General features: G+C 35.4%; 1 protein-coding gene across 5 annotated transcripts in view; it reads right to left on the bottom strand.

Annotated features, from left to right (window-relative positions):
* Positions 1 to 20,773, bottom strand: part of EXOC6 (exocyst complex component 6) — a 224,344-nt gene that overhangs the window by 152,524 nt on the left and 51,047 nt on the right. For all 5 annotated transcript variants that reach the window (XM_019445097.2, XM_019445095.2, XM_019445102.2 and 2 more), the window contains 4 exons: positions 20,215 to 20,262; positions 20,035 to 20,125; positions 17,070 to 17,115; positions 698 to 902 (listed from right to left, as the gene is read on the bottom strand). In XM_019445097.2, the coding sequence (XP_019300642.1) occupies positions 698 to 902; positions 17,070 to 17,115; positions 20,035 to 20,125; positions 20,215 to 20,262 (390 nt within the window). The remainder of the gene's footprint in view (positions 1 to 697; positions 903 to 17,069; positions 17,116 to 20,034; positions 20,126 to 20,214; positions 20,263 to 20,773) is intronic.

Here is a 20,773-nt window from a genome sequence, read left to right as displayed (position 1 = left end):
AAGGTAGGTACATTAACTTTATAACTGCCAAATCTTGTCTACTATTTTTTTCTTCTTCTTATTGACCTGCAGGAGTTGTCAACTCAAAGATAATACTTTTAAGGAGACAGTAATTTAAAATCTTATGATAAAAGGAATCCCATTTGCCTCTGTTTGTGGTTCAGCTAATTTTACAGCAAATTTGTCTGCTGGCACAAGTTAATATTATACCTGACTTAACCAGGAGAAAGGCTGGTGAGTCAAGTTAGATTGACTTTACTTAAATACAGAATAACTGCAAACCAAAAGAAAATGCTGATTAAATCCATTCCAAGCAAGATTCAGGAAAAATAAGAAAAGGGTTAAGCTAAACAAAAATAAGCATTTTAGGTAACTAAAAAAAAAAAAAGGTAAACTTTGGATATATTCTATAACTTACACCACTGAATAACATTAAATTAGGGGCTCCTGGGCGGCTCAGTCGGTTGAGTGTCCGACTTTGGCTCAGGTCATGATCTCGCAGTCTGTGAGTTCGAGCCCTGCGTCGGGCTCTGTGCTGAGAGCTCGGAGCCTGGAGCCTGTGTCAGATTGTGTCTCCCTCTCACTCTGCCCCTCCCCCACTCATGCTCTGCCTCTCTCTCTCTCTCTCTGTCAAAAATAGATATTTAAAAAAAATTTTTTTTAAACATTAAGTTAAGAATTTTCTTTTTATTCTCACCTGTTTCATTGCTGTTTCACCTATTTTGTCAGAATGTTTTCGAATGCTTTCCAAAAAGTCTTTGAGATCAGACATGGAAATTTCCTTAATATCCTCACGGAGTTTAGGAAGATTTTCTATCATTAGCTGACAAAACCGGTATTGACTAACCCGGGGAAAATACACATTTTCTAATTGTTCCATAGTTTTTAGAGCAGAATAATACCTGTGAAAAGTTAAAAATAAAACTCTATAAAAAGTTATTACATTAATTTTACAAAATAATCAGTCCAAACACTCCAATCAAAAAGGACACAGTTATAGTTAAAATAGGAAAAATTAACATTTATTTCTATTTACACAAACTATAAACCATATGAACAAGTTTGCAGGCTGAAAATTCATGACTTATACTACCATACAGCTTCCTTATTTCATTTCATCTAAATCTATAACACCATAAGCAGTATCATAGTCATCACAGTACGTTAAATGTATACCTTTAAAAAGTTCCAAAATTTTTAATGAGAATATTTAGTTATTTGACATGTGCTTTCATAATATCTCTCCCATCCATGTACTGTAACATAAATAATGTACGGGTTTAATTCAAATGAAAGTAAAATGTATACTAAGGAGATTTTTTTTTTAATTTTACACTATTTAAAGCACTTAGTAATAATAATAGGCATCATAAAAAACAAGTAAAAAACCACAGATTGATTTATCTTCAACCCAACAAATATATACTGAATGACACAGTGAGTATGCAGTAATTAGTAAAATACAGCCTATGCCCCAGAGAAACTGCTGTGTATTTTCATATACATACTTTGATTTTCTCTAGTCTTCTATGAGGTAGATGTCTATGGCAGACATTACTATTTACACTCTATAGATGAGAAACTGAAACACAAAGAGTATATAATTCGGCGAAGATATTATTTCTTTTTAAATTTTTTTTTTAACATTTATTCATTGTTGAGACAGAGAGAGACAGAGCATGAACGGGGGAGGGTCAGAGAGAGGGAGACACAGAATCTGAAACAGGCTCCAGGCTCTGAGCTGTCAGCACAGAGCCTGACGCGGGGCTCGAACCCACGAACTGTGAGATCATGACCTGAGCCGAAGTTGGCCGCTCAACCGACTGAGCCACCCAGGCGCCCCTCGGTGAAGATATTATAATTAATTGGTAGAGAAAACAAAACTCTCAGTTTCCTACAATAATATTCACCACCAAAATCCACTGAAAGTAGGTAGAGGGATTTTTTTTTTAATATGAAATTTATTGTCAAATTGGTTTTCATACAACACCCAGTGCTCATCCCAACAGGTGCCCTCTTCAATACCCATCACCCACCCTCCCCTCTCTCCCACCCCCCATCAACCCTCAGTTTGTTCTCAGTTTTTAAGAGTCTCTTATGTTTTGGCTAGAGGGATTTTTTTTTAATTAATCAAATAATATTTGACACTTTCCCATTGATTTGGATATTAAAAATGAGGAAAGGCACTATCTAGAGAACAAAAATTACAGGTGCCTGGGTGGCTCAGTCAGTTGAGCATCCTGACTTTGGCTCAGGTCATGATCTTATGAGTTCAAGCCCTGTGCCAGGCTCTGTACCGACAGCTTGGGGCCTGGAGCCTCCTTCAGATTCTGTGTCTCTGTTCTCTCTGCCCCACCTATGCTCGTGCTGTTTTTTTCTCTCTCTCTCAAAAATAAACAGTAAAAAAAATTTTTTTTAATTCAGTTTAAAGATATTTGTTGATTCTCCAGCCTATATTCCCAAAGATAGAGTATATTTTGCAAACTGTCACAAAATCTACCACTAATTTAAAAATTAGATGACTAGGGGTGCCTGGGTGGCTCAGTTGGCTAAGCATTCAACTTAGGCTCAGGTCACGATCTCAGCACCACCTGATGCTACCATGTAGTAATTACCTCAATTTGGCCACGATTACATCTAGTCAATATCTACAACAATTCCAGATCTATATGCTTACATCCTATTTTAAAACATATCATGGAAATTATCTTTAAAATTATTCTAGAACAGATTAATACCTACTTGTAAGTCAATTGCAATAATCTAGTGATGTCCTCATTATTGGCATTTTTTATTTTTTATAAATACTAAAATAAATTTCTCCCTATATTAAACCTCTACTAAGATGTCTGCTTTTATAAGTATGAGACATTTCAAAAAAATTATGTGTCATTCTTAAAGGGAAAACATGTGAATACCCTAATGGTTCTCCAGCCCACAGGGTACAAATTATGTCACTGTTCTTACTTTATTTGCCCTCCCTGAGCATTTCCAATTCACCAGATTTTTAACTATCATAGAAGTTGTTACTTCAGTCTCTACTATCCTAAATACAATATCCTACATATAAGAAAAAATTACAAGATACATAAATAAGTAGAAAACTGTGACCCAAAAGTAAAAGAAAAAAGTCAACAGAAGTATACATACAGGTGGCCTAGAGCTTGTAATTAACAGATGAAACTTTAACAACAATATGTATTATAGAATCTAATAAAAAAATAGTAGTTAATAATCATGAAGAGATGGGGAAGTGTAGTGGAGAAACAGATATTATAACAAAGAATCAAAAGAAAAAGCTGAAAATAAAATATCATAATGAAGAATTCATTCACTCAATGGACTATTTAATAGCAGACTAGATACGGAAGAAAAAACTATTCATAAATGTGAAGACAACTAAACAGACATTATGCAAAATGCACAAATACATACACACAAAGAAAAAAACAGGATCTCAGAATACTGTGAGATCAATAAAAATAGGCTCAGTAAAGTTTAAGATAGGTCCAAAAATTTATCCAGTATGAAACAGAAAAGAGAAAAGGAGAGTTCCTAGAAATTACGGACATTAAATGATCAAACATACATATAACTGGAGTTCCCAAAAGAAAGGAGAGAGAGAAAATAATGGTGAAGAAATATTTGAAGAAATAAGAGTCCCCAAATTTTCTAAATTGATGAAAAGTATCAACTCACAGATTCAAAATAAGCTAAATAACCTCCAAGTAATATAACTGCAAAGAAAATCACACCTAAGCACATCACAGTCAAACTTATAAAAACAAAACATATGAAGTAAAATCATAAAAGTAGCCAGAGGAAAAAAGATCTAATTACAAATCTAATATACAAATCTAATTACATTTGTAATGTGTGAAATAAACACATTTCCAGATACACAAAGCAAGAAACTTTTCTTCAGAAGACAGATGTGTACTACAATAAATACTAAACAAAATTTATCATGCTAAAGACAATTATACCAGTTAGAAGTCTGTATCTGCAAAAAGGGAAAAAGAGCAACAGAAAGGTTAAGTGGGTAAGTTTTATTAAAAACTCTCTTTTAATTATGGTTAATAGGTGTATGATATATATAACATATATGTATATCATAAGTAAATTATGTTAAAACAAAAACACAACAAACAGAGGGCGGGAATAAATACAATTATACTGTTATAAGTTTTATATTTTGATGAAGTCTAACAACATTATTTGAAAGTGAACTGTGGTGAGTTAAACATGCATATTGTGCTCTCTAGAGTAGCTGCTAAAATGTTTAACAAAGATATATACTAGTAAGTGAACAGAGTTAGAGATAAATATATATACTAAAAAAACTTAGTCATAAAAAGGAAGGAAGGAAGGAAGGAAGGAAGGAAGGAAGGAAGGAAGGAAGGAAGGAAGGAATCAGACAAACAGAAAACAGCAAGATTAAAAAGTCAACCATAATAATATTAAATAATTGTAAATGGTCTAGAACAAAGTAGAGATTGCCTACTGGATGAAAAAAAGTAACACCCAGCTATATGCTATTGGTAAGAAACACATTTTAAATATAAAGAGGTTAAAAGTAAAAAAAAAGTCAAAAGATACATCATGAAACATCTAGTATAAGCATGCTGGAATAACTAAAATGACCACATCAACACCAGGCAAAGTTGAATTCAAGACACAGAATATCACCAAAGATAAAGAAGGACATTTCATATGATACAGAGTCAAACAGTAAGATTATAAAACAATCATAAATGTGAATGCATTTAATAACAGAGCTTTGAAATACATAAAAGAACATTTAAAGAACTAAAGGGAAAATAGACATACCACAATAGTTGAAAACTTAACACCCTTTTCTTACCCCTGATAGAACTGGCCAACAAAACAAAACACTAAGGGAAAAGAAAATTTGAACTGTTTTAACACTAACACAACCTAACTGGTATTTCTAGAACATTAAAGCCACAACTGCAAAATACACAGTCTCTTCAAGCACACGTGAAATATTCATCAAGACAGGTGATATGCTGGGTCACTAAACAAGTCTCAATAAATGTCAAAGGTCTGAAATCATACAGAGTATGTTCACTCACCCAATAGTATTAAACTAGAAATTAATAATAAAGATCATAATATATCCCAAAAATCTTCCAAGTACTTGAAAAGTAAACAATACACTTGTAAATAACCCAAAAGTAAAAAAAAAAAAAAAAAAAAGAAAATATTTTAAACTAAAAGATAGTAAAAACAACATTTCAAAAGTTGTGGGGTGCAAATAAAGCAGTTCTCAGAGGAAAATGTATAACTTTAAATGTGTGTAATAAAAAAGAAAGCCATAAAATCACTGTTCTAAATTTCCACTGTCTGAAGAAAGAAAAAGAACAAATTAAACCCCAAGTATAACAATGGAAATAATAAAAACAAAAACAGAAATCAAAGAGTAAATAAACTCAAATGTTAGATCTTTGAAAATATCCATAAAATAGGCGCCTGGATGGCTCAGTCAGTTGAGCGTCCAACTCTTGATTTTGGCTAGGGCATGATCCAAGAGCCATGAGATCAAGGCCTGCATGGTTTCTGGCTCCACGCCCAAGTTGGGCTCCAAGCTAGGTGTGGAGCCTGAGGATTCTCTCTCCCTCATCTTCTGCCCTTCCCCCACTCGAGCATGTGTGAGAGCTCTTTCTCTCTCAAAAAAAAAAAAAAGAAAAGAAAAGAAAACATCCATAAAATTGATAAGCCTTGTTTCATACAAATCAAGGCAAATTAATACAAATTGCTAACACTGAAAATGACAAAGATGAACATTTCTACAGATCCTGCAGACATTAAAAGGATAAAAGTTTATGCCAATAAATTAAACAACTCAGATAAAGTGGTCAAAGTCCTTCATAAAACATAAGATATGAAAACTGTCCCAAGAAGAAATACCGGACTTCAAGCTGCATTACAAAGCTGTAATCATGAAGGCAGTATGGTACTGGCACAAAAACAGACACTCAGATCAATGGAACAGAATAGAGAACCCAGAAATGGACCTACAAACATATCGCCAACTAATCTTTGACAAAGCAGGAAAGAATAGCCAATGGAATAAAGACAGTCTCTTCAGCAAGTGGTGCTGGGAAAACTGGACTGTGACATGCAGAAGAATGGACCTGGACCACTTTCTTACACCAGACACAAAAAGAAACTCAAAATGGATGAAAGACCTAAATTTAAGACCCGAAGCCCTCAAAATCCTTGAGGAGAAAGCAGGCAAAAACCTCTTCGAACTTGGCTGCAGCAACTTCTTACTCAACATGTCTCTGGAGGCAAGAGAAACAAAATCAAAAATGGACTACTGGGACCTCATCAAAATAAAAAGCCTCTGCACAGCAAAGGAAACAATCAGCAAAACTAAAAGGCAACAGACAGAATGGGAGAAGATATTTGCAAACAACATATCAGACAAAGGGTTAGTATCCAAAATCTATAAAGGACTTCTCAAACTCAACACCCAAAAATCAAATAATCCAGTGAAGAAATAGGCAAAAGACATGGATAGACACTTCTCCAAAGAAGACATCCAGATGGCCAACTGACACATGAAAAAATGCTCAACATCACTCATCATCAGGGAACTACAAATCAAAACCACAGTGAGATACCACCTCACACCAGTCAGAATGGCTAACATTAACAACTCAGGCAACAACGGATGCTGGTGAGGATGTGGAGAAAGAGGATCTCTTTTGCACTGTTGGTGGGAGTGCAAACTGGTGCAGCCATTCTGGAAAACAGTATGGAGGTTCCTCAAAAAATTAAAAATAGAACTACCCTACAACCCAGAAATTGCACTACTAGGTATTTATCCAAGGGATACAGGTATGCTGTTTTGAAGGGGCACATGCACCCCAATGTTTAAAGCAGCACTACTGAAAACAGCCAAAGTATGGAAAGAGCCCAAATGTCCATCAATGGATGAATGGATAAAGATGTGGTACATATATACAATGGAGTATTACTCGGCAATCAAAAAGAATGCAATCTTGCCATTCACAACTACGTGGGTGGAACTGGAGGGTATTATGCTAAGCGAAATAAGTCAGTCAGAGAAAGACAAATATCATATGACTTCACTCATATGAGGACTTTAAGACACAGAACAGATGAACATAAGGGAAGGGAAGCAAAAATCATATAAACACGGAGGGAGACAAAACAGAAGAGACTCTTAAATATGGAGAACAGAGGGTCACTGGAGGGGTGCTGGGAGGGGGGATGGGCTAAATGGGTAAGGGGCATTAAGGAATCTACTACTGAAATCATTGTTGCACTACAGGCTAACTAACTTGGATGCAAATTAAAAAAATAAATTAAATAATTTAGGGTAAAAAAAAAAGAAGAACAAACAAAAAAGCTATTAAGCTTAACATCTATTGAAGTAATGGGATTCATATCAAAATTTTGCCAGCGGGCCTTTGCTAAGAATACACTTAGGGCTTATTTCAAACTGGTTACTTTTTTCTTTCTTGGTTGGTATTTTTCTGTGATCTTCACTGGTAGGGCTCCACCAGATCTAGACTCTGGTAGGGCTCCTGAAGCTAAAACTCATTAAAGAGTAGTGGACTTCCTGGGCCCCTCCAAATTTTTATCTCTGAAGCCAGAACATGCTCAATCACCTTTAAATGTTCCTACCAAGCTCCAGCAGGGGCTTCTGCTCTCAGTAAACTGTGATAGCCTCTATTGCCTGTCTCTCTAATTCGGGGTGTAGCAGATTGCCCTATAATTTCAGTTTTCCAATGGATCTAAAAAAGGTTTTTTATTTTCAGTTTAACTTCTTGTTGTAAAGACAGGAATGATTACTACAAGGCTCTTTTACATGTCAGAACAGAAACTAGAAGTTCCTATTTTCATTCTTTTTTTTCCTTTTTCTTATTAATTTGTAAAAGCTCTTTACATATTATGGCTATGAGTCCTGTCACAAAAAAATAATCTTTCAAATGTTTTCTCCTAGTCTGTGGCTTGCCTACCAATTTTCTTACAAGAGTCTTTTGATAAATAAGTTTTTATTTGAAGTCCAATTTTCAATTTTGTATAGCTTTTTGTGATCCTTCTAAAAAATATCTTTGCTTACCCCAGTATTACGAAGAGAAACTCCTATATTTTCTTATAGAAGTTCTACAATTCTAGGTGGAGAACAAACACAAGATGCAACCATATGTTGCATCAAAGGAATACTTTAAATATAAAAATACAAGAGAGATTAAAAGTAAAGGGATGGAAAAAGATACACTATGGTAACACTAATCAAAAGAACACTGGAGTAGCTATATTAATTTCAGATAAAGCAGACTTCAGAGCAAGGAAAATTATGAGATAGAAGTATTACATAATGATAAAATGATCAGTATCTAAAAAGACATAACAATCCTTAATGTGCATGTACCTAATAACAAAGTATCGAAATATGTGAGGCAAAAATTGATAGAACAGCAAGGAAAACAAATAAATCCACTAATATAGTTGAAAACCTCAAAACTCCTCTGGTAATCGACAGATCCAGCAGCCAGAAATTCAGTTAAGGATATGGTTGAACTAAAGAGCATTATCAGTCAACTGGGTTTCACGGACATTTACAGAATATACTTCATCCAACAACAGAATATATATTCTTCTCAAGCTCACATAGAACATTCGCCAATATAGGCCATATTCTGGGCTATAAAACACACCTTAAATTTAAAAGAATAAAAATCATACAAAACTAACATCATACTTAGTGGTGAGAAACGTAATGCTTCTCCCCATGAGATCAGAAACAGGCAAGGATGTTCCTCCTCACCACTCCTATTTAACCATCATACTGATATTCATTGCTAATTCAATAAGAGAAAAAGTAATAAAAGGTATTCATATTAGGAAGGAAGAAAGAAAAGCCTTGTCTGCAGATGACATGATTGTCCATGTACAAAACCCCAAACAATCAACAACAAAAAAATTCCCAGAACTAGTCAGTGATTATAGGAAGGTTGCAGGATACCAGGCTAACATACCAAAGTCAACTGCCTTTCTGTAAACCAGCAAGGAAGAACTGGAATTTGAAATTAAAAACACAATACCATTTACTTTAGCACCAAAAAATGAATTATGTATAAATCTAACCAAATATATACAAGATCTATGTGAAGAAAACCACAAAACTCTGATGAAAGAAATCAAAGAAAATCTAAATAAATGGAGAGATATTCCATGTTCATGAATGGATTTCACAAAAATTAACTCATAATGGATCACAGACATAAATGTAAGACACAAAACTCTAGAAAATAACACAGAAGAAAATCTAAGTGACCTTGGATTTGGCAGTGAGTATCTTCTGTTCTAAAAAGACATTGTTAAGAGACTAAAAAGATAAGCTACAGAATGGGAGAGGATATTTTCAAAACACATAGTACTATAAAATATAAAAAAAAACACTTAGAAGTCAACAATAAGAAAACCAACAACCATATTTAAAAGTGTAGGGGCGTCTGGGTGGCTGAGTCGGTTAAGTGTCCAACTCTTGATTTCAGCTCATGTCATGATCTCGTGGTTTGAGTTTGAGCCTGGCATCAGGCTCTGTGCTGACTGTGTGGAGCCTGCTTGGGATTCTTTCTCTCCCTCTGCCCCTCTCTCTCTCAAAATAAATAAATAAACTTAAAAAAATTGAAAATAAATAAAAATAAAAGTGTACAAAAGATCTGAACAGATACCTCACCAAAGAATATATGCACATAGCAAAGAAGCATGCGAAAAAAATGCTATCACATGCCAATACGGAATTGCAAGTTAAAACAAGATACTACCATGCATCTACTAGAATGGCTAAAATCCAAAACACTGACAACACCAAATCCTGGTGACGGTGTGGAGCAACAGAACTCCCATTGATTAGTGCTGAGAATGTAAAATAGTAAAGCCACTCTGGAAGACAGTTTGGCTGTTTCTTACAAAGCTAAATACAGCCTCTCTCTATGATCTAGCAACTGTACCCCCAGGTATTTACCTAAATGAACTGAAAAGTTATGTCCACACAAACGTGCACACAAACGTTTACAGCAGCTTTATTTTTAACTGCCAGAAATTAGAAGCAACCAAGATGTCCTTCAATAGGTGAATGGTGCATCCATACAATGCAATATTTTTCATCAATAAAAACAAATAAGCTATCAAGCCATAAAAAGACATGGAGGAATCTTAAATGCATATTGTTAAGTGAACAAAGCCAGTCTGAACAGAACACATATTGTATGATCCCAACTATAGGACATTATGAAAAAGGCAAAACTATAGAAAGGTCAGTGATTGGCAGGGGTTTGGTAAGGGAGGGATGGGGAAAGAGATGAAGCACAAGGGATTTTTCAGGCAATAAAGCCTGTATAATGTTGTCACGGTAGATGTGACACTATGCATTTGTCAAAATCAACAAAACTGTATGATATAAGAGTGAACCCTAAACCCTATTATAAACTGTAGACTTAAAAACGTGTCAATATTGGTTCTTGAATTGTAGGAAATGTACTATACTCATACAAGAAACTGTGAGGGAGAGGAAGGCATATGGGAATTCTGTACTTTCTGCTCAATACGTCTCTAAACCTGGGGCGCCTGGGTGGCTCAGTTGGTTAAGCATCCGACGTCAGCTCACGTCATCATCTCACGATTCATGGGGTCAAGCCCTGCGTCAGGCTCTGTGCTGACAGCTCAGAGCCTGGAGCCCGCTTCAGATTCTGTGTCTCCCTCTCTTTCTCTGCCTCTCCCCTGCTCACGTTTTGTCTCTCTCTCTCTCCCTGAAATAAACATTAAAAAATATTTTTTAATGTGTCTCTAAACCTAAAATTATAAGCAAAGGACTTGAACTGACATTTTACAAAAGAAAATACACAAATGAATAGCAAATGAAAAGGCACTCAACATCAGTCATCAGAGAAATGTAAATTGAAACCACACTGAGATATCATTCTATATGTATCAAAATGGCTCATCTAGAACAGACTTACAGTATTGTATGTTGGCAAGGATGTGTAGTATCTAAAATTCTCATTGCTGATTGGAGTACAAAATGGTACAACCATTTGAAAAAATAAAAAGGTAGCCTACACCTACACTATAACCCAGCAATTCTACTCCTGTGCATATATTAAAGAGAAATATAAACATCTGCCTACAAAGACTTGTACACTAATTTTATAATAGTCTTATTCATAACACCTCCGAACTAAAAACAACCCAAATACCCACCAACCGGTAAATGGGTAAACAAATTCTTAGAACTGAATACTACTCAGCAATGAAAAGAAACAAACAATTGGTATATGCAATAATACGGATGAATCTCAAAACATTTGGAGTGAAAAGTACTAGACAAGAAAAAATATATATTCTATGATTCTATTTATATCACTTCTGAGAAAATGTTAAACTAACCATTGGTGACAAAAATCAGAAAGAAGTTACCTCTGGAGGAGGGAGGAAGAACCGATTAGAATGGGGCATAAAAGGGTGATGGAAGTGTTCTAAATCTTGTTTGGGGTAATGACTGGAATAGAGTATGAGAAAAGCTTTTGGGGTAGAAATAATGTTCAAATCTTGATCTTGGTGGTTATAAATAAAGGTGTATTTGCTTTTTAAAAATTCATGGGGCTACAGGGGCACCTGTGTGGCTCAGTCAGTTAAACATCAGCCTTCAGCTCAGCTCATGATCTCGCAGTTCATGAGTTTGATACCCACATTGGGCTCTCTGCTGTCAGCACAGAGCCTGCTTTGGATCCTCTGTCGCCCCCTCTATCTCTGCCCCTGCCCCATTCACACTCTCTCTCTCTCTCTTAAAAATAAATAAATAAACTTAAAAAAATGTATATAAAAAAAATTCATGGAGCTACAGACTTATGATTTGTGTATCTGGGTCTAAAAAAACCACTAAACAAAAAACTTAAAAAAATAAAAAACTGCACCACAGAGTAAATATTTTACAACACGTGACAGAAAAGGGACCAACCCTCAAAATATGCAAAGATTTTAAACCTGTTGCAGACATGTTGAACTTGAGATAGTGGAATATCCATGTGAAAAGACTCAACAAGAATCAGAGATGTCAAAACCAAGCTCAGGAGTCAAGCTTTGGGAGTCATCAGAACACAAATCCAGACATCTCTTAAAGAATGTGAAGTGATAGTAACTAACAAAAAACATTTTTTTTTTACATTTTACAAATCAAACCAAATATATCTGTGGGCCAGTTTGATTCTGCAGGTCACTAATTTGCAACCTCTAATGATCACCAGGAATAACATCTGCTCACGCCCTTTATTACTCCATATGGATATTTATCTTGACAAAAATATGGCAAGGCACCAGAAGTGGGGTCCTAGGTATCTAGTGCAATGGCAGCCTGAATACATGCTTTTTACCTTGACTCCTTCTTGAAATTCCAATAAACTAACATGAAGAGATTTTTTAAAAAAGCATAAGCCCACACAGATAAAAAGAAAAGGAGAACAGAGAACAAAATTTTAGAATGTTGAAAGCTGATGGACATGTGGTAAAAAAAACAAAAAACAAAAAACAAAAAAACAAACAAACAAAAAAAAAAAACTCAGCATATCTTAGAAAACTAAATTCTAAGTCAATAGTTGAGAAGCCAAGAATATTCTCTAGAATCTCCAAAAATGTCAATAATTTATAGGAATTCCACTACTTAGGGAAGAGGGAGTGAAAGGAGAGCTGAAGTAAGGAATATTGGTTGAAAATGTGTTTAAGAAGCAAACTCCACTTAGTCATCTGAGTCACCTTTCTGCATTTTGGCAAAATACTAAAGAGACTAAAATAGATAATCTCTGAACAGGGGAAGACCACCCAAGGCTGAGGGCAGTAGTACTGATATGAAAACAAGAGGATTAACAGAGTTTATATATACCAAATGCCCTCTTCACCACCTCAGATCCCAGAATGCTGGCAGTCAGATCTTTACCCTCCAGACAAGAGACAGGAAAAGTCTCCTCTAGGGAATCTGAGGGGCCCCAGAAGAAATAACTCCAGATATTAACATCAAAGGCTCACCAACTAAACAGCCCAGCTAGGTAATCTCACAGTGAAATTCACAATCAACAAGTCCCACCCACATGCCAAAGCTTCCAATCAGCTATGTCCACTGTATTTAAATATGAGCAGTCAACCAAGGAATTACCAGATCTGAGAAACACCTCTACCAACAAAGTCAGAGATTAAAGAAAAAAATAAACAAAACAAAAATGCGGGGGGGGGGGGGGGGGTGGAGGTACTCTGTGGAAACAGACTATATGCAAGGAGAGATATAAATAATAGATCTAAAATCTCAGAGGTAAGACAAAATACTGTTAGCAATGAATCAATAACAGGTTATGAAAGAAAGAAAGAAAGAAAGAAAGAAAGAAAGAAAGAAAGAAAGAAAAAAAGAAAAAAAGAAAAAGTACAAAGAAATATTTGGAGATCAAAACACAGTTCTTAGAAATTAAAAATCAGAGAGCAGAAATGAAATAAAATCAGCATTATTTTTTAGGAAATAAAAATGAAGAAATATCCTAGAAACTGAGTAGAGAGTCAAAAAAAATTGTTAAAGAAGAGTAAAGAAAATAAGAGGGCCAATCTAGAAGACTAAACATCACTATCTGTTCTAGAATCAAGAAAACAGAAAGACAGGGGTGCCTGGGTGGCTCAGTGGGTTAAGTGTCCAACTTCAACTCGGGTCATGATGTCACGGTTTGTGGGTTCAAGCCCCACATCAGGTTTTGTGCTGACAGTTCAGAACCTGGAGCCTGCTTTGGATTCTGTGTCTCCCTCTCTCTCTGCCCCTCCCCCACTTGCACTGTACCTCTCTATCTCAAAATGAATAAACATTCAAAAAAATTTAAAAAAAGAAAACAGGCAAAAATAATTCAAGAAAATGTCCTAGAACTTAAAGACATTATCAGATCAAAGAACAGCTTCCAGGTTAAATTCCAGACAGGTTCACCAAGTACCCAGCACAATGGAAGTAAACAGACCCACATCAAAGCACATCATCAGGAAACTGCAGACCACAGAAGAGAAGATTATTCTATTTTTTTTAATGTTTATTACTTTTGAGAGAGAGACAGAGAGCAAGCAGAAAAGGGGCAGAGAGAGAGGGAGTCACAGAATCAGAAGCAGGCTCCAGGCTCTGAGCTGTCAGCACAGAGCCCGACGCGGGGCTTGAACTCACAGACCGCGAGATCATGACCTGAGCTGTAGTTGGCTGCCCAACAGACCGAGCCACCCAGGCACCCCGAGAAGATTATTCTAAAAGAGAAAAAAAACAGATCACAAACTAAAGAAATCAGAATGGCTTCAAACTTTTCAACGGCAACCCTGGAAGCTAGAGGGCATGAGAGGTGTGTGTCTGGGGGAGGGGGGGGTAATAAGCCCACCTAGCAAGCAGATCTGTTTCTAAATACATTTCTTTACTAAAAGGAACTAGGGTACCTTAGGGGCACCTGGGTGGCTGAGTCGGTTAAGCATCCAACTTCGGCTCAGGTCATGATCTCACAGTTCGTGGGTTCAAGCCCCAAGTTGGGCTCTGTACTGACAGCTCAGCCTGCTTCGAATTCTGTGTCTCCCGTCTCTCTCTGCCCCTCCCCCACTCATACTCTGTCTCTCTCTCAAAAATAAATAAACATTAGGAAAAAAAACAAGGAACTAGGGTATCTTGGAAAATGGCTATTCTAGGTCTAGGGCAAGAAAAGGAAAATGTGAGCTTGGAACATGTGTGATAAACAAGAAAGTATTCAAAGACAAATGAGGACACAGAAATTGGCCTGAGGGGTTCCCCTAGCCAAATATGGGACAAATTTGAACATAAAAAAAAGAAAAGATTATAACTATTTATTTTCTTTTTTAAGGTTTACTTATGTTTGAGAGACAGAGAGAGCAAGCAAGCATGAGCAGGGGAGGGGCAGAGAGAGAGGGAGACAGAGGATCCAAAGTGGGCTGTGCACTGACAGCAGTGAGCCCGATACAGGACTCGAACTCCCAAACTCCGAGATTGTGACCTGAGCCGAAGTCAGACGCTCAACCAACTGAACCACCCAGGTGTCTCAATACATTTATTTTTTTAAAAAAATCCATGAGTCCAAAGTGATAATCAGAAAAAGGAAAAAAAAAGCAAAGGGAAATAAAAAGGAAGAGCTAAAAAAAAGAAAAGCTTCTTTATATTAAGAAAAATAGCTAATAAATGTCAAAAGAATGATAAAATTATTTTAAAAAATCACCATTTTGGAATGACAGAATTATAAAACATCACCATTTTGTAATCCCAATATAATAACTGATTAAAGCAAGAATCCTAAAACTGGTGGGTGAAAGGTTGTTAAGGAAATAGGACTCAAAATATCACCCCACAGATTACTTAGTAAATGCAAAGAGAAAAGATACCTTTCAAGTGATCTGTAGTCATCCTCTTAACCAAATGATCCAATTTAGCATAACCTAGAGACAATCTAACAGTATACGCCTTCTGATCTCATAGAGTAAGAGGTACACAATATCATTTATGTCATACTCATACCAAAAATATTTCATCTGAATCTAATCGTGAGAAAATAAACAAATCCAAAATGGCTTGGTCTACAAGACAACTAACCTGGACCCTTTCGGGAAAAACAAAGTAGGAAGACTGTTGCAGGTTAAAGGGACAAAAAAGTACATACCAACCAATGTTTCAGGAAAGGAAAGAAAATATAAGATATCTGGGGGGGGGGGGGGGGAGTGGGGGAACTGAATATAAATATTAGATTATGGGGGTGCCTGGGTGGCTCAGTTGGTTAAGTGCCCTACTTTAACTCAGGTCACGATCTCACAGCTCGTGAGTTCGAGCCCCACATCGGGCTCTGTGCTGACAGCTCAGAGCCTGGAGCCTGCTTCAGATTCTGTGTCTCCCTCTCTCTCTGCCCCTCCCCTGCTTGTGCTCTGTCTCTAGCCCTCTCTCTCTCAAAAATAACTAAACATTAAAAAAATTTGTTTAATATTAGATTATGTTATTGAAAAAATATATAATGCCCTAAATTGGAAAACAGTGAAGAAACAATAGAAGTTAGTTATTTAAAGGCATAAATGTAAATATCAAAATAATCCCTTAAAAGAGGTCAAAGGTTTTGCCCCTAGCAAGGAGGAATGATGAATGGAAGTAGGGAAGATGATATCTGTTTTTCTGCAACAAATACACAGAACTATTACCTGGATTTTTAAAATGTGAAGACATACAACTCAGATAGAAAAAGAAAATATATTCATTATATATATAAAACAAAAGACTTTCAGGATAATTTACGGTTCACGTATTAAGAATGAAAAAAATAATTCTACTAATTAGTATCAATTGGTAAAGGCCAATAAAATTCAATGTTTAGTACTATAAAGCAGGATATGCACAGATCTTTAAGTATAGATTTGTATATAATGTACTGTGATAATTAAGCAGTTATTAATAAACTAAGAGGAAATCACTACTTCCCTATTCTAAATGTGGAATATTCTCATTTATTCTGATTTTTCTGTTACTTTAAAATTGCTCATCTTTAAAACATTTTAAACATTATTACATCTAATGATTCTATGGTAATCAATAAAGTACTGCAAATTATTTTCATATGTCATGTATTCATTTTTTGTTATAATACAGAACATGACTAGCCTAGACTGTCAAAATATAACTACCTACACTGCTTCCATTGTGATCCCACAACACACTTAGCTTTTGATTGTATGCAATGTTAACACAGAAGCTAATCAATATTTTTTCACTCCTGTTCAGTTGTCTGTTTGTCCTTCATCAATATTATCAATCTTTGATTTCACTTATAAAGGACAAGGATCCACAAATCAGTGGCTAAGAATTGTTTTATTAAATGATCCTGACGGGCAAATTGCATGAAAAGGAATAAAGGTAGAGAGCAAAACTTCACATGACTCACTATAATTTATACTAAGTTTATCCATGCTTTCTTTAATAGAAAAAGAAGATTCCTATGAAAAATAAGAAAGAAACAACTCACCGTTTTGCACTCATCTGTTCTTTTAGCTTACTGTACATTTCCAGCACTGCATTAAAAAATAACTTATTTTAGCTTTCAAAATAAAAAAAAGTTGAGATGAAAAAATTAAAGGGAAGAACCTATTATAAATTCATCACTTTTCTCTGTACTTTAATTCAGGCTTATATTTTCAAATAAAATGTTATACTTCAAATAAATAAAAGACATTTTAATGTCTATGTATATTGAACATTACATTATTTATACACATTATCTGGAATTTGGAATACTTCCATATGCAGACACCTATAACTGAGGCTTTAACCAACTGATAATTATCATATTCAGAAACTTATATATCTTCTCTGCGGTGGAATTAGAAGTTTGGACTTTAGTTACTCAGGAAACAAAGCTGATTGAGATTAATTTTGATTCAATATCTCAAATAATATTCATATACCAAACACAAGCGTGTTATAGCTCACTAAGCAAAATTTTACACCAAATTGACATAGAAAAAAACCCTCAAAAGTGTACAGCAGAGAGTGAATTATAATAAAATCATAAATAAACATAACAAAGCAACTTTGTTTTACCATTTCTATTATGGACTCAGAAATGCAATTAGTCAATAAAAGTTGTTATAAGCTTCAGCAAGAAGCATTCAGCTTTGCCACCAAAAAAGGTTTTAATGCAACTATGCAGATTACCATTTATCCTTAGTAGAATTTCAAAGTATAAAGTGAGTAAGTTATTATTGACTCATCAAGCCAGCTCACATTTTCACAGACCAGAAAGACAGAATACTTTTTTCCCAGATTTTCTATTTTGGCTACTTCCCAGGGGTCTTCAAGTTCATAGAAGACATTATTCATTTATCTGAAATCCGTAATACTGCGATGGTGGCAACAGTGAACCACCTCAACCCTGTGGTCCCTATGTGTATCTCTATCACAGCCCCTATATTGCAAGCAAGTATTTCTCATATTTTCCAACCAAAGCATTACAGTGAACACATAACCTGGGAAAAAGCCTAAAACTGCTGCTACAAGTATAAACTTTCTTTGAAGTCTCCTGTTTTACCTCAACAACTCCTGCAACTTTCTTATCTATCTTATATTATTTCCATATAAAAATAATACTCTCCTCAAAAATAATCAAGTAAAACTAATGTACCAGGAAAATACATTGTTTACCCTATGACTTCTTATACCCTCTCATACTCCTAATCCAAGGAGGAGTTAAGCAATTGTACAATAATTAATAGCTTATTTGTCTTTATTCACATTAGACTGTAGGACTCTTCAGGGCTGGGAATGTCTCATTTTCAAATTTATACTTCCAATATCTACCATAATGGCTGACACAAAAAAGTATTTACGACTGGATAATTAGATAAAAGGCTAATAGAGGAAAGGAGGTAGTTCTCAATGTGGCTATTAGGAACACAATGTTTACATAAACTCAGATCACCTGCCCAGCCTTGAAAGCAAAAACAGTAGCAGTAACAAAAGTCTAATGTCTACTTCCCTTTATTTTTCTATTCCAAATAGCTGCATAGGGGAATAAGCCCAATTCAGCTTTCTCATTCTATCAGTACCCAAATTTTTAGGCTTATTACCATTTAGGGACAAAGCAATCAAACTTAGAGACTGTCTTCATGGCTACTTCACTGTATCTGATGGTGGCAAAGACATATTATTAAACATTACTAGAAGGAAGTACATTCTCAATCCTGAAACTGAACATAATAAGCAGACATTTTATTTACTCAAAGTTAGTGTGCAAGCATCCAAGATTAAACTGGGTAGAATTTCAGTGATTCTAAAAAAAAAAGAAAAGTTAATCTCACAAAGTCAGAAAACAATGTTTTTTAGCTAATAAGATCTGACAGTTTTTGGGTGCCTGTGTGGTTCAGTCGGTTAAGCATCCGACTTTGGCTCAGGTCATGATCCCGCGGTTCTTGAGTTCAAGCCCCACATCGGGCTCTGTGCTGACAGCTCAGAGCCTGGAGCCTGTTTCAGATTCTGTGTCTCCCTCTCTCTCTGCCCCTCCCCCACTCACACTCTCTCTCTCTCTCTCTCTCTCTCTCTCTCTCAAAAATAGACATTAAAAAAATTGTTTAATAAAATAAAATCTGACAGTTTTAACATACAATTTGTGTTCAAAGGTAATTTTATATTATATAAATATCACACAAAGCATCTCATTCTATTCTCCAGGATAAAGGTTCAGGTTCTTTCCTTAAAAAAAATAAGTTTAGAAGATGGGACACTAAGATGGATTCAGTTTACTATATGAAGAAAAGAGGACATACACATGCTTCCTTTTGTCTGAACAGGATACATCAGGGGAAAGAAAATACTGGTTAGTTTCTTCAGAATTTATTTGATGTCCCAGTAATATCTGAGCTGTAACAGAGAGATCAAAAACTCAGAAACCTAAAAAGTCAGTCTTTCCAAAACATAGGAGTAAAGGCAAGACCAAAGAAGTGAGAAGACCTAGCACTTTTGGATGTTTGCTTATTTTATCAGCAAAATGAGACTGTGAGCAAAGCAACACCAACCTGCTTAAATGACAAACAGAAAACAATGGAAAACTAGTTATAAAAAATGAGGCAAATTAGGAAAAGGCAAGGAAACGTAATGAAAAGACACTCTCCTCCATGGGAAAGTATTCTGAGGAAAAACAAAAAAGCAGTGGGAGGGGGGTGAGGGACAAAGGACAAACTAGGCGGGAGGAAATGGGAGAGGGAGAGGTGCAGGTTTTTCTAGGAACCTGATGTGACAGATCATCAAACAGGGACTTTATAAGATAAGAAGACCATGAAAATTCAAGGGCTAAAATGGGCAAGGAAGATAACCATGAGCTTTTGGGGGCAATCACCAAATAATCTGTAATTCCCATAATGAATAATGACCAAACACTATCATTAGATTATAATTTTACCAAGCCAAGCATTACACTGTAGACAAGTTTAACTCACCTGGAAGACATAACTGCAATTTTTCTACTACTGTTGTAATATTCCTCTGCTGAATTCTACATCGAATAATATCTTCAGTCTGGACTATCACCTTAGAAAAGAAGAAATGTTCATATTTTTAAGCAAACAGTTAAACTGCATCCACAAATTGAGCATACAAGAAATATATCATATTCTCACCTCCTTTCCAGCATCTTGAAATTTTCGGTTGGTATCAGTAACTTGTACCTTAAAAATAATTTCACCTTAGTTAGACAAATATGCATAAAACTTCCCTGATATAACTGCTCACCCTTGTAATTAGATCATGCTTCATGAGAAACTTAGAACAAAGAAATGCAAATTCAAATTAACTCTACAGCTTGAACTTGAACTTTTGATTGAAAAGGGCTTTTGTTAACTTCAATTACTTATGACAGTTCTTTTTAACAGATTCTGTGGCAAACTTCTCAAATTTAATCTAGATTTTTGAACTTTACTTGCTTCTCTAAGTCTGTCAAACAATTCAAATCACTGACCCAATTGACCACTGGTCCCTTTTTGATAACTTCAATGAGGTCTATGTGCCATTCATTGTCTGTAGGAAATGGTGATTGCATTTTATGGTAATTAAACATTCATACTTTGCTGAATGCAAACACTGGGTGGTTGATTAACATCAAACACGGAAATCTCAATCCACAGCAACATTTTAATGCTGCAGGTGCAGACAAAGCTCAACTTCAAATTTTCCCACATA

Source organism: Panthera pardus, unplaced genomic scaffold (assembly GCF_024362965.1).
Source record: "Panthera pardus isolate Hobbes unplaced genomic scaffold, ASM2436296v1 HiC_scaffold_22, whole genome shotgun sequence".
Lineage (NCBI taxonomy): Eukaryota > Metazoa > Chordata > Mammalia > Carnivora > Felidae > Panthera > Panthera pardus.
This window is presented reverse-complemented; position numbering and strand designations above follow the sequence as displayed.